Genomic DNA, 13,554 nt, shown 5'->3' with positions numbered 1-13,554 from the left:
TAGTTCACCCTCGGGGCTGAGGGTTTTTACTAGTAGTTATGTGTTTGATATCTCTCTCTCTCGTGTTCTTGATTTGGCACGATCTTGATGTACACGAGCTTTGTTAATATAGTTGGATCATATGGTTTTTCCCCTCTCTATCTTGTTGCGATGAATTGAGTTTTTACCTTTGAGGTTTTACTTTTATCGGATTGAATACTTTATTGGATCTGAGAACACTTTATGTATGTCTTGCATATGAATACCCGTGGTGACAATGGGGTATTATATTGATCCACTTGGTTTATGTTTTAGCACTCAACTCGCGGATTCCTGAGGTGATATTGGGGCAATCTATGCATAGGGGTTGATGCACGTTTTCGTCCTACTTTCTCCGGTAGAAATCTTGGGGCACTCTTTGAAGTTCTTTATGTTGGATTGAATATTATGAATCTGAAGTTGTTTGATGCATATCGTATAATCAACTCACGGATACTTGTGGTGACATTGGAGTATCTAGGTGACATTAGAGTTGGTTGATGTGTATCATATGGTGTTATTTTAGTACGAACTCTAGGGCGGTTTGTGACACTTATAGGAATAGCTCAATAGATCAATCGGAAAGGATAACTTTGACGTGGTTTCATACCCTACATACAATTTCATCTTATGTTCTCCGCTAGATAAGAACTTTGGAGTGATCCTTGTCGCACGCTGAGGGTTTGTTATATGATTCAACTATGTTTGCACTGTTGAGAGATTGCACTAGTGAAAGTATGAACCCTAGACCTTATTTTCAAGCATTGCAATACCATTTGTGCTCACTTTTGTTACTTGCTACCTTGATGCTTTTTATTGTTCCTATTACAAAAATCAATATCTACTATCATTACTACACTTGTATCACCATCTCTTCGTTGAACTAGTGCACCTATACAATTTACCATTGTATTTGGTGTGTTGGGGACACAAGAGACTCTTTGTTATTTGGTTGCAGGGTCGTTTGAGAGACTTCATCCTACGCCTCCCACGGATTTATAAACCTTAGGTCAACCAATTGAGGGAAAATTGCTACTGTCCTGCAAAACTCTACGTTTGGAGGCCCAACACGAGTCTACAAGAATAAAGTTGCGTAGTAGACATCACTAATTGGTATAAGTTGCGTAGTAGATTGGAAAAACATCGAACTGTTGATAAAGCTTCTCAACGACAATGTGAGAAAGAGAAGGCCCGTTGGAGAAAGGTTGGGGAGCCCCTAGCGTATCGAATCTAATCTCATCTAAAGAACAACAACTCTCGGTAGCAATCTCCATCCTCATTGTAGTCCCCCGCATGAGTAACCGTATCACCGTGAGTAACAAGAAAAGGCAGGATGTAGGGTATTACTCTCCGGAGGCCTAAACCCGGGTAAATTGTGCGTGCAGGATCCATCCTGGTTCTTCCAACCCTGCTAGGAACCCTACCGACGGATCTCACGAGAATTCGCACCATTAGTTGGAGCTCCTTGTAGGGGCAGTGATGGTCGGAGATCTAACCCGGGGTGCAGATCTAGAAGGCGTGGACAGATTCACCGGGGGTAGACCTTCATGTTCGGCTCTTTCGAGCTAGCTATCGATGGTTCAGGAAAACTTTTCAACGTTTCTCCACCACCCTACGTGGACTACATGCAGTTCGGAGCGATTGAGTTCACATTAAATGAGCAGGGGAAGACAGAAGTAATCTGCCCCTGCTTGTTTCGCATCGCGAGGAGATATGCACGGATTGTCGCAGAGAGGGAGAGGGCTGGAACTTCCTCAATGGGGCTAGAACTTCCTCGATGTCAGTATCGATACACTGACCATAGTGCCCAAGCAGAGCGAGAGACGTAATCCAAGGGAGAAGGCGGGAACAAGGATAGCGCGGGAAGAATGAATGGAAGGTGGGCCGCGAGCGTGAGTGTGTGGGCCTAAGGCCGAGTGATGTATTGGGCCGGGTGTAGCAAGAGTCCAGAGTGCACTGTTATAAGCACGTTGGTGTGTGTAGTGAGAGACATGTTGAATTTGAATCTGATTATTCTCTACTCTCTGTGACGACTCTCTCCTGCTGTCTTCTACCTTCTATCCATCCCAATTCCCCTTCTTCATTGCGTCAAACCCTAGACTCGGGCCCCAAATCCATCGGCGGAACTCTTTTGCCCAGCAGTCTATGGAAAAATCAGTTTTATGTCAAAGCCAGCAAGTGCTCTTTTGCCCAGCAGTCTATGGAACATTTAGGGCATATCATTTCTGACCAGGGAGTAGCAACAGATCCTACAAACACTTCTGTTATTGAGAGGGTTTCTGGGTCTAACTGGATACTATAGAAAATTTGTCCAGAATTATGGTCTGTTGGCAAAACCACTTACAAATCTCCTAAAGAAACAGAGCTTTCATTGGAGTGAAGAGGCTCAAACAGCTTTCCTCTTATTAAAGAAGGCAATGTCCAGTACACCAGTGGTGCAACTTCCAGATTTCTCCAAGACTTTTTGTGTGGAAACTGATGCATGTGACACTGGTGTGGGAGTTGTGCTCACACAAGAAGGGCACCCTATAGCCTTCTACAGTAAAGCCTTGGGCATCAAAAACCAGAAAATTTCTATATATGAAAAGGAGTTTCTAGCAATCATGGTGGTTGTTGATAAGTGGAGGCAGTACTTATCTAGAGGTCCTTTTGTAATTAAAACTGATCATCAGAGTCTCTGTCATCTGGGAGATCAGCATCTGACATCTGATTTACAGAGAAAGTCAATGACAAAGCTGGTGGGTCTGCAGTTTACCATCCAATACAAGAGGGGAGTGGAAAATACTGTGGCAGATGCTTTCTCGAGGGTAGCACATCTATTTTCTGTGACTGCAGTTTCTGCTGGACAACCAGTCTGGATTCAGGAAATACTGAACTCCTATACTATAGACCCTGTAGCACAGGAAATGCTCCAGAAACTGGCAGTAGACCCTCAGTCAGTACCAGGATTTGTGTTACAGGACCACTTGATAAAGCACAATGAAAAGATCTGGATAGGAGCTAATGCAGGGTTATAGACCAGATTGATTCAGGCTTTCCATTCAACTCCAGTGGGAGGGCATTCTTGCATTCTGCCCACTTACCATAGAGTGAAACAACTGTTCAGTTGGCCCAACATGAAAGTACATGTAGAGAACTTTGTCAAGCAGTGTGGCATATGTCAACAAGCAAGGAGAGATGTGCAAGTCTCCAGGTTTACTTCAACCTCTTCCTATTCCTGATGGGCCTTGGCAATGCATTAGCATGGATTTTGTCGAGGGACTACCCAAATCAGAGGGCTACAGTGCAATTCTGGTGGTGGTGGACAGGTTCTCTAAGGTAGCTCACTTTACTCCTCTCAAACATCCGTTTACTGCAGCTACTGTTCCCAAAGCTTTTCTCAACAATGTGGTCAGACTACATGGATTGCCCCTGTTCATTGTATCTGATCGGGACAAAGTGTTTACAAGTGCATTTTGGAGAGAACTATTCAAGATTTGGGGCACAGAGCTGCAAATGAGCACAGCGTATCATCCTCAAACCGATGGTCAAACGGAGCGAGTAAACCAGTGTCTCGAAATGTATTTGCGGTGTGCAGTTCATGATGCTCCTGCAAAATGGGCAGCCTGGCTTCCTCAAGCTGAGTTTTGGTATAACACCTCCTTTCACTCAGCTATTGGGTGCAGTCCGTTCAAAGCTCTTTATGGTCATGATCCAAAGATTGGACAACTACCAGCGGCTAGTTCCTCACTGAATCCGGACGTTCAAGCATGGATCACTAATCAAACGCAACACACGGCACTTCTGAAAGTACGCTTGGCCCGAGCTCAGTTCAAATATAAACAGTATGCAGACAAAAATCGGTCACCCAAAGAGTTCTCAGAAGGAGAAATGGTATATTTACGTCTCCAGCACTATGCCCAGTCGTCAGTGGTCAATTACCCATGCCCGAAACAAGCTCTGAAGTTTTTTGGGCCTTATAAGATCATCAACAAAGTGGGCAATGCGGCGTACAGACTGGAATTACCAAAAGGAAGCATGGTGCATCCAGTGTTCCATGTGTCTCAGCTCAAGACGCACATACCAGATCATACTCCTGTGTTTCACACGCTACCAGTCCCGTTAGATCTGTTAGTGGCAGGGGTGGTACCTGAGGAGATCTTGGATCGACGCCTGGTGAAGAAGTGGAACTCAGCTCTGTTGCAGGTTCTCATCAAGTGGTCTTCGGTGCCGTCTTCATCAGCAACTTGGGAAGATTACCAAGTGATCAAGGCAAGATATCCGGATGCACCAGTCTGGGGACCAGCTGGTTCTCAAGAAGGGGGCAATGTCAGCATGGATACACTGACCATAGCGCCCAAGCAGAGCGAGAGACGTAACCCAAGGGAGAAGGCGGGAACAAGGATAGCGCGGGAAGAATGAATGGAAGGTGGGCCGCGAGCGTAAGTGTGTGGGCCTAAGGCCGAGTGATGTATTGGGCCGGGTGTAGCAAGAGTCCAGAGTGCGCTGTTATAAGCACAGTGGGGTGTGTAGTGAGAGACATGTTGAATTTGAATTTGATTATTCTCTTCTCTCTGTGACGACTCTCTCCTGCCGTCTTCTACCTTCTATCCGTCCCAATTCCCCTTCTTCATTGCATCAAACCCTAGACTCGGGCCCCAAATCCATCGGCGGAACTCGCCGACGGCAAGGGCGTGACACCCGATCGGCCTCCATGGGGATCTGTCGCCTCATATGTAGAGGCGAATCCGACCTCATGGTATAGCAAGTCATGAAGACATTTGTCGTGGATATGGGACACGGGTACCCTCACGGAGGTAGAACGTGGCCCAACATGGGGGTGGCCCAGAAGGCCGGCTCCAACTATTTGAATAAGACCCAGACTAATATCTGGCTTGTAATAAAGGTGAGACTAGCTAGTTTGTATCCTACTAGGACTCTACATGTAAACTGGCCCCTTCAACTTATACAAAGAGGGGCAAGGCGCCTAAGAGAGAAGAAGAACAGAGAGAATCTCTAAGGCTAGACATAACTAGAGGGGAGCCAACTCATAACGGCGACTCCCCCATGAGCATACGGAATAAGACCTAGCCACAAACAACACGTATGGCTATTATCGGATGATGCTTTCCGGGGCCCGAAGCTGTCTAAATCTTATCTCTGTGTGCTAACCCACCTCGACGGTCTCCACATGTTCTAATCCCCACAACTATCATCGGATGATACCATTGATCAATAACATCGACAACATTCGACATAAAAGATCACAAAATGGCAGCATACTGTGGAGCTGTCCGAGGGCTTGAAGAAAAGTTTGATGGAGTCGAGTTGCACCGCATCAAGAGAAACAACAGCATCACAACCAACAACCTTGCTCGAATAGTGGCCTCAAAAAAACATGTACCCAACAAGAACGTTCATAGAAATACTGCACAAACCATCAGTCAAGATCCAATCTCCAAGACATCTGAATTGGATCGTGAACAAGTTGTCATTGATCTTACGCCAGCGGACCTCTCTGGCAGGGTTTCAAGCTGATCTCTTGTCTGAGTACAAAGCTGAAGGACTAAAGCTTTCTGAAGCGTGTGCCTTTGCAATTGCAAGCCACTTGGTCTCTACCACTTCGTCCTTGAATTCTTCCCCCCAAACAAAATTCTCCTCTTCATCCTCATGGAGGTCCAACCGACTCAGCAAGTTCTCCTCGTGTTCTTTCCCACAATTCGATCCTTCCGATTCATCCTAATTAGCCATCACGACCCTCTCCCCAGAAACCTTAGGCTTCCGCAAGACAGACGAAGAACCCTAGCGCCACAGAGCATCCAGAAGGAGTGCAGCGCATCGTGTGTGGGTGGTCTTGACCTAGGAGATTGAAGGAGCCAGAAGATCTCTTCATGTGGAGTATACATTGGCCTCGAAGAAGAAAACATTATTACACAGCTACGCAGAATCATAAGAGGACCGGACTCACCACCATTGGCCCATGGTAGTACAGTGTAGTAGTCCCCCATGAGCCCCTTCGTTTGCACTCTACTCTTCCCCGATACACCCCTTCTCCCGCGGAAGCCCGCGCCTTTCAAACGCGCTACAACCATCCGATGCCGCGCCGCGCCGCCCCAGGGAGACGCCGCTCTCCGCGCCTTCCGCGTGCACCACGTCGCCGGGCACTCCCTCGGCGCCAACCCCGCCCTGCTGCCCGCCCTCGCGGCCTGCGCGCGGCTGCTGACGGCCGCGGCCGAAGCCGAGCAGATCCACGCCCTCCTCGTCAAGTCCGGGCTCCCTAGTTCCGTCTCCGGCGTCTACGCCTCCACCTCCCTCGCCCGTGCCTACGCTCGGCTCGGCCGCCTGGGTGACGCGCGGAAGGTGTTTGATGGAATGCCTGAGAGGACGTTGGTTTCTTGGAACGTGCTTCTTGATGGTCTTGTCAGAGCCGGCGATTTGGATGCCGCCTGGGAGGTGTTTGTGGAAATGCCGGAGTGGAATGTGTCTTCTTGGAATACTGTTATGGCTGGCTTCGTGAGGCATGGGTGGGCTCAAGAGGCAGTGGAGTTGTTTGTTGAGATGACGGAGGTTTATGGTTTGATGCCAGATGAGGCCACGATGGTTGGCCTTGTATCAGCTGTTCGCAGCCTCAGTCTGCTTGGATTTGGGAGGAGCGCACACGGTTATATAATCCGGCGGGAGTTCTCACTGGATGGTGCTCTTGGTGTTGCTCTGATCAACATGTACACAAGGTGTGGGTGCATGGGTGCGGCATACCAATGCTTCTCAAGCGTCATCAGCAAGAATGTGGAGCACTGGACCTCTGTCGTTGGGGGTTTCGCAGCACATGGTCACCCAGAGATGGCACTGAAATTGTTTGCCGAGATGAGGCAATTGGGCGTCAAGCCGAATGGTGTCACCTTCGTGGCCGTCTTGAATGCCTGCAGCCATGGGGGTCTTGTTGATGAAGGTTTTAGGTACTTCAACCTAATGCGCAGCATGGGTATCAGCCCATCGATCCAGCACTATGGCTGCTTGGTGGATCTTCTTGGTCGTGCTGGGTTCTTGGAAGAAGCCTTCAACCTCGCTAGCAGTCTACCAGAAGAGCAGGGCTTTGTGATGTGGAGCTCAATACTAGCTGCTTGCCAAACCCATGGCAATGTCGACATGGCAGAGGTTGCTGCCCAGAAGTTGGCAGACACAGAGCCAAGCCATGGCAGCTCGTACGTTTTGTTATCAAACGCCTATGCACGTGCTGGTCAATGGGACGACTTGAAGAGGACAAGAAGCAGGATGGAGGAGCATAGGGTGGTGAAGAAGCCTGGGCTCAGCTGGATCGAGGTTGATGGCAGTGTACATTCCTTTGTCACTGCAGACAAGTTACACACAGAAAGCGAAGATATTTATCATATGTTGGAAGACTTGAAACTTAATTTGATATCAGCTGGTTCCGAACCTGAAACATTTGATCTTCCTGAAGTTTGATTCAGTAAGTTATTGTTGTTTATATTGAATATATCATTTTTCTTTTTTGGAAGGTTACATTTATTTGTTGATAGAAATACATCGCATGAGAGGTCTGTTCATGATCATATGGACAATGGGGCATCGGAATATATCATACTGATTTGGTAAAATTTCAGGTTGTTTTACGCTTGAACTGTATGTACATGTCTTTGTGGAGTGCCCTAGCCGCCAGTCACGAGAGGGAAAGAGTCGCGATATGATTGTGTTCCTTTCATAAGTACAAATATAACAGCATTTAAAACAGTAAAAGCTCTACTACTTAAAACACGTCGACCTTCGAGTTAACTGACATTTCCTTCTACTTAGCGGGCATAAAGGTTTTCAACAGTAAATTCAGCAAAGTCGTTGCATATCACAAATCAAAGAATAAATGGTGGTTGGGTAGTCGTGGAAGAGTAGAGGACTGCGAGAAGGGAACACAAAGATGGGTGGGACGTGGGAACAATGGGGGACAGTAGAAGAGAGCAGTACCTCTCCCTGTCTAAATAGGTGGACATGACATAATAATGGGTAAATTCAAGCATCATTAAAGTGGTACTCACTGCGTTGGAAGGAGATTATTGGCTGAGCATACGACGCCGCATAGCGTCAGTGTAGAACTGCATTTTGGTATTAAATCGTCGATACCGGCACCTATATGCACCTGTACAACCATCAATATGGAAGAAGAAAAAATCTATCATGAACAGTCAGGCTTTACGGATGTGGTCGGATACATACGAGTTTTCATTTCCGTGGCCATATTCACAATTATATAGGGATATTCCTGAAACCAATGCGAATGCAGAAATTGTTTCTAACAGATTATGACTGATTCAGTCAGATATCGATATCATTTGTAATTATCCAATATTTTTATATTGTTATCAGTTCAGTGAAACAAGCTCCAATTCGCCTTCAACTAAAGAAGTTTCATTAAGAAAAAATTGTCTTGCGGATTCGGATAACTGGGATGCTGCAGCTACCTATATATGGATACCAATTTGGATAGAGAAGTAAGTTTTTTTCCCCCGAACAACCCTCTAGTTCGTATTTGTCTTGTCAGGTCCAATAACACATTTATTTCCTGATAGGATGGTCGATCCATCTATATCCGTACCATTTACACCTGAACAGATTGCCGAAATGAAATTTAGCTTTGCAGTGCACAGCGTTGTTAAGTTACATGTATATATCCGAAAAAGAAAATGGAATAATCACAAACTTTGGAGATAGTGTGAGTGTGCAAAGCGATCGGCCTTCAAAACTAATGGAGCATTTTACAACTTCGGTTTAGCTCTTTCGTCCAAGGAGTAGCATATATGCTCAAGCGCCGCGACGTGATCCTCGGCGACGGCCATGTGGACGTCGACGCTGCCCTCGGCTGAGCACGACGGCACAAATGTCATGAGCCCCTCGACGGGCAAGTCCGGCATGAGGAACGCGGATGGCGGCCCACTGCCGAGGTCAATCTGGTGGAACCTGAAACCCAGACTGCCGTCCACCTCCAGGTCCGGACAGAGCATGGCGCCGGAGGTTGGCGCCGTCGCCGCGAGCTCCTCCCAGTTCGCGTCCGCCACGCTCCCGAAGTCCACGAACGACTGGATGTACGCGGCATCGACACGCCCAATGGCGTCGCGGATGGCGCCTACCACGCTGCCGTAGGTCCAGCCCAGGACGTCCCGGACTTGGAGCCTCGGGAATGCCCACAGCACCATGTTCCCGAAGAAGTCCGGCGGGACGGCACGGTTGGCCCTGCCCCGGCAGTCCACGGCCACCCTGACCTGCGTGAACTCGTCGGGCTTCAGGCCGCGCGCCGCCGTGATCTTCTTCCACACGTGCGCGAGAAGGCACTGGAACGTGCTGCATGGGGTGCCGACGTGGGCCTTGAGCTCTGCGACGAACTCGGCCGTGAAGCGCAACGTGAGATTCTTGATCTTGCACGTGGGGTGGGAGTAGGAGGAGCTACGGCAGCCGTCTTCTTCTCCGCTGAACTCGATGCACCGGTGGTCGAACGCCGGCATCGGCACGCTCCGAGGCACGGCGGTCGCCGCGCGGTCGAGGGAAGGGGACGGGGCGGTGAATTCGCTGGCTTGGCGAACTGCGCTGGCCCACGTGGTGAGGAAGTTGCTGAAGGAGCGGCCGTCGGCTGCGTGGTGGTGGTGGATGATGCCGATCACGAGGCCGCCGCACTTGTACCGGTTCAGCTTGATCTGCAGCAGCGCCGCCCCGACGTTCTCCTGCTTGTCCCAGACGTGCCAACTGTTAGTTGCCGGTGCCCGACGTCGCCGTCCTACTGATGAAGCTAATTACCTCCGGCGGTGGCAGTGCAGGGTACAGGCCCTCGGTGGCGGCGGTAAAGCAGCCGTCGGCGACCACGCTCGCCATATCGACAGGGACCTCGGTGTCCAGGACAAGCACGCCGTCGTTGTTGAGGTAGATGGAGCGCCTGCCTGAGTGGTCGACGGCGAGCCGCCCGGCCAGGTGAGGGTACGGCGCGACAGCCCTGCGCAGGCCCTCCACGAGTGCCTCGTTGGACGGAGTCGGCGCGGGGTACACGAGGATGAGGGAGACAAAGATGTCCATGGCGGCGCGGTCGAAGAGCGTCAGCGGGACCATCTCGCCTGCGAGCGGGTGCGGCGCCGAGTGCACCGGCTTCAGCATCTTGCTACCGGTCGTCTCCATTTCAACACACGTTATAATAGAAGTTGGCTTTGTTGAGATATATAGATGGTTCTGCGACTTCCATCTGGAATATCTGACGTGAACACTGCGCCTAACTAGTGCTACTACTATTAGCTTACAGATACAGATTGATCTGTAGCACGATCAGTAGGTTGCAACAGGATTGAAGTTGAGGGGCACGATTAGCTAGATGTATGCCATCAAGGACCGGCTGGGCTTCCGCTGAAGCAGCATCAAGAGCGAAAGGGATGACCTTTGCCGCCAAAAACCGTCCCTTGTCATCTCTGATCACCACCCCCGAAGCTCCTGATCCCAAGTTTATATCATGCTGTATTTAGCATCAATATTGACAGCAACATAGCCTTCCGACGCCCTACACCAGGTGCTCGTTTTTGGTCTCTGCATGAACTTTTTGCCATTTCATCCACCATATATACCAGGCCGACGTTGGAATTGTCCCTCTGATGGGCATCACTCTCTCGTTAATTGGTCGCGAGAAACTTATCATATGTTGGAAGACTTGAAACTTAATTCGATAGCAGCAGGATCAGAACCTGAAACATTTGATCTTCCTGAAGTTTGATTCAGGAAGTTAGTGCTGTTTATATTGAATGTATCATATGTTTTTGGAAGATTACATTTATTTATCAATAGAAATACATCACATGAGATGTCTGCTCATGATGATATGGACAATGCAGTAACTGAAGTTATCATATTGCTTTGGTAAATATCAGGTACTTTTACAATTGAACTCTATCTACATATCTTCTTGGAGAGCACCTCGTACTAAAGGGAAGTCACTATCATCTCCCTCAACTATCACAAAAGCATTTCACATGAAAATACAGGCTCGGATCAAGAAACTGTGGCATCAAACCTGCTACTAGTCACTTAATCTCTAATATCTAGCTGTCAAATTGTGTAAACGAGAGCTTCATCTAGAGTGAAAACGTGGCCGAAAACTAGAAGTGCCAAACGGGGTCTTTTGGTCTCTTGATTTGGTTTTAGCAATGTCAACAACTATCATCCAGCCATTTATTATCTGCACATAGAATTATAGACGTAAGCTTAATAGATAAATCATACTCCCTCCGTCCGGAATTACTTGTCGCAGAAATGGATAAAAATGGATGTATCTAGAACGAAAATACATCTAGATGCATCCATTTCTCCGACAAGTATTTCCAGACGGAAGGAGGATTATTAAAGGCTATCCGAAAACAGAATTTTGTCAGCTACCTCTCCATTCATTGCCTTCAGAGCTGCACCACCAGCTTCTTCTGTGGTGTATTCTATGAAGGCATACCCTTTTGATCTTTTTGATATCCTGTCCATTATTATCTTGACTGCAATAAAGTAGTTCCTTGATATTCAGTATCCAAAAAATGGGTAATGGCTAGGCACAAACATTTCTTGATAGTATCACAAACCTTCAACCAGCTCGCCAAATGGCTCAAAGGCTTCCCTCAGAGTTTTCTCAGATGTATAAAATGAAAGCCCTGTCATACTAGACCAAATTAGTGACACCGAAATCAAAATATAACTGATTTTCTACCACTGTATATACTTATTATGTTTAACTGTTATTTGTGTTACAAACAGGAGCAACAGAAGTTTGTGATCTCAGCGCATGTCCAAAACTCACTTGTTCCAATCTAGCTTTGCTTTATATTGAATGAAAAGTGGCGCTTAGCACTTTTAAATATCAACACTAAATCTCAAATAGGGTCGAATTGTCTGATCTACACTACTTATATTTCTACAGTACAGAAAATTGGACATACAATTTACTGATTGATTGAACTTCCCTTTGAAAGAAAAGACACAAAAGACTACTTCAGAACAAGGCAGAGGGCATCGTCCATGTGTAAGGTTTAAGTGATCAAACAAACAAGCTAAATACATAGATAATATTCCCTCCGTCCCAAAATAAGTGACTCAATTTTGTACTAACTTTAGTACAAAGTTAGTGTAAAGTTGAGTCACTTATTTTGGGATGGAGGGAGTATATCGGATGCCCTTTACCTGTAACAAAGAGCCTTTTAGCTTTGACATCAGCCACCTGAGTAGCTTCTGAGGGTTTCGAGCTATCATCACCTGAAACTACAAAAGTCCTTACAATCTGACTCTTTTCACGAAGCTTGCTTAGAAGCATGGAAAGAAAAATCAAGTTCTGTAAATGTACTCCAGAGTCCAGACTTACTAGATATGCTCTTGGTGAGCATAATATGTAAAAGAATCAAGAGACATCAAGTTTATATCAGATTAAGAAATCAGGCTAATAAATAGCATGAAACAAGAAATGATGTCTTATAGTTGTAGCATCCCTCGTTTTCAAGTAAAACAACAGAAAACAAAAAGGGATAAGAACGAGAAGGGTAGAAGGATCATGTCTGACCATGAATCTCAGAAAAGACTTGCTCATCCAAAATTTAGATGGTTTGAACTTTAGAGTTAAGAGTAAACTGACAGCAGTGCACTTTGCTATCAAAGAACTACCAGAGGAATGAGAACAAAAAGAATAAAAATTATAAGTACTTTGTATGCAAAGCTTGAATTGCATCAAGGGATGTCTGCTTGGCAATGGAACTCACAATATTCACACAAATCAATAACAAGATGCCAGAATTTAAGTACCAGCATAAATAAATGAATGTGAGGTCATTAGAAACAGAAGGATTGATACAGACCTCTGTAATCTTTTTTGTCTGATCCAAAATTTGAATCTGGTAAAACAGATATGACTCCAGGAACATCTGGCACGCAAAGCTAAATTGTTGGTATTTCTAGGCAGAATTGCCAATAAATAAAATACTGAAAGAATTATCTACCCAGGAGGACAAAGCTTATGATGCTCACCAGCTAGCTCCTTTGCACATTCTTCGTCAATATGACAGCAGAACCCATAATTCTCTTCCCACGACACGTGATATATGCTAACTTGTGCGTCCTTTTCACTAGGAAGTTGAAAATATACGATTTCTTATCATTCACAGAGCACATAGATGGCAAAGTAATAGGGAGATTGCCAATGAGACTCTACATACTTCCCCACCACTTTCATCAGGATCTGCGTATAGTGGTCTACCATTTGTGCTTTTGTCACAACTTCAACCCCGGGCTTCTCCATTCGGACAAGCCAAAACTCACTTTTCTCACTAGAAGAGTGGTTACAAGCAGCATCACTGAAGCTTGCAAGGTTAGCTGGTGAGAGGCTCGAGCTAAGATTATCCTTCTCTGACACATCATCCTTAACCATCGTAACAGCTAATACCCCAGGCATCTCTGCAAATTCAAAAGATCATAAGAAGATAACATATAAGAGTCCAAAGCATGTATACTTCAAGATTTGCTTTCATGAGTACTTATTTTCAACTTAAGGCC

The 13,554-nt window shown here is 46.6% G+C and overlaps 3 protein-coding genes across 4 annotated transcripts in view; 1 reads left to right on the top strand and 2 right to left on the bottom strand.

Moving 5' to 3' along the window:
- Positions 1–5,947: 5,947 nt before the first annotated feature.
- LOC123141753 (pentatricopeptide repeat-containing protein At3g22690-like) lies at positions 5,948–8,509 on the top strand. The gene is made up of 2 exons (XM_044560829.1): positions 5,948–7,465; positions 8,374–8,509. Exon 1 carries the CDS (start codon positions 6,004–6,006, stop codon positions 7,459–7,461), a length of 1,458 nt encoding a protein of 485 aa, XP_044416764.1. The 5' UTR covers positions 5,948–6,003; the 3' UTR covers positions 7,462–7,465; positions 8,374–8,509.
- A 214-nt stretch (positions 8,510–8,723) lies between these two features.
- LOC123141752 (tryptamine benzoyltransferase 1) lies at positions 8,724–10,220 on the bottom strand. Its single transcript, XM_044560828.1, has 2 exons — positions 9,796–10,220; positions 8,724–9,722 (listed from the first exon to the last, which is right to left on the bottom strand). Exons 1-2 carry the CDS (start codon positions 10,165–10,167, stop codon positions 8,763–8,765), a joined length of 1,332 nt encoding a protein of 443 aa, XP_044416763.1. The 5' UTR covers positions 10,168–10,220; the 3' UTR covers positions 8,724–8,762.
- Positions 10,221–10,868: 648 nt separating this feature from the next.
- Positions 10,869–13,554, bottom strand: part of LOC123145392 (organelle RRM domain-containing protein 1, chloroplastic) — a 3,822-nt gene continuing 1,136 nt past the window's right edge. Inside the window, exons 3-9 of one of the 2 annotated variants that reach the window (XM_044564795.1) lie at positions 13,218–13,455; positions 13,030–13,127; positions 12,861–12,926; positions 12,196–12,273; positions 11,601–11,669; positions 11,410–11,516; positions 10,869–11,212 (exon numbers count right to left, since the gene is read on the bottom strand). In XM_044564795.1, coding sequence (XP_044420730.1) covers positions 11,105–11,212; positions 11,410–11,516; positions 11,601–11,669; positions 12,196–12,273; positions 12,861–12,926; positions 13,030–13,127; positions 13,218–13,455 — 764 coding nt within the window. In that variant the 3' untranslated portion in view covers positions 10,869–11,104. The remainder of the gene's footprint in view (positions 11,213–11,409; positions 11,517–11,600; positions 11,670–12,195; positions 12,274–12,860; positions 12,927–13,029; positions 13,128–13,217; positions 13,456–13,554) is intronic. The other variant, XM_044564796.1, reaches the window with a different exon arrangement.

Source organism: Triticum aestivum, chromosome 6D (assembly GCF_018294505.1).
Source record: "Triticum aestivum cultivar Chinese Spring chromosome 6D, IWGSC CS RefSeq v2.1, whole genome shotgun sequence".
NCBI classification, from domain to species: domain Eukaryota; kingdom Viridiplantae; phylum Streptophyta; class Magnoliopsida; order Poales; family Poaceae; genus Triticum; species Triticum aestivum.
This window is presented reverse-complemented; position numbering and strand designations above follow the sequence as displayed.

Excerpts from the sequence above, each read along its gene's own strand:
- LOC123141753 (XM_044560829.1), top strand. The coding sequence starts at position 6,004 with ATGAGCCCCTTCGTTTGCACTCTACTCTTCCCCGATACACCCCTTCTC.
- LOC123141752 (XM_044560828.1), bottom strand. The coding sequence starts at position 10,167 with ATGGAGACGACCGGTAGCAAGATGCTGAAGCCGGTGCACTCGGCGCCG. Across the intron at positions 9,723-9,795 it reads CTGCACTGCCACCGCCGGAG|GAGAACGTCGGGGCGGCGCT; the intron begins GTAATTAGCTTC and ends TGGGACAAGCAG.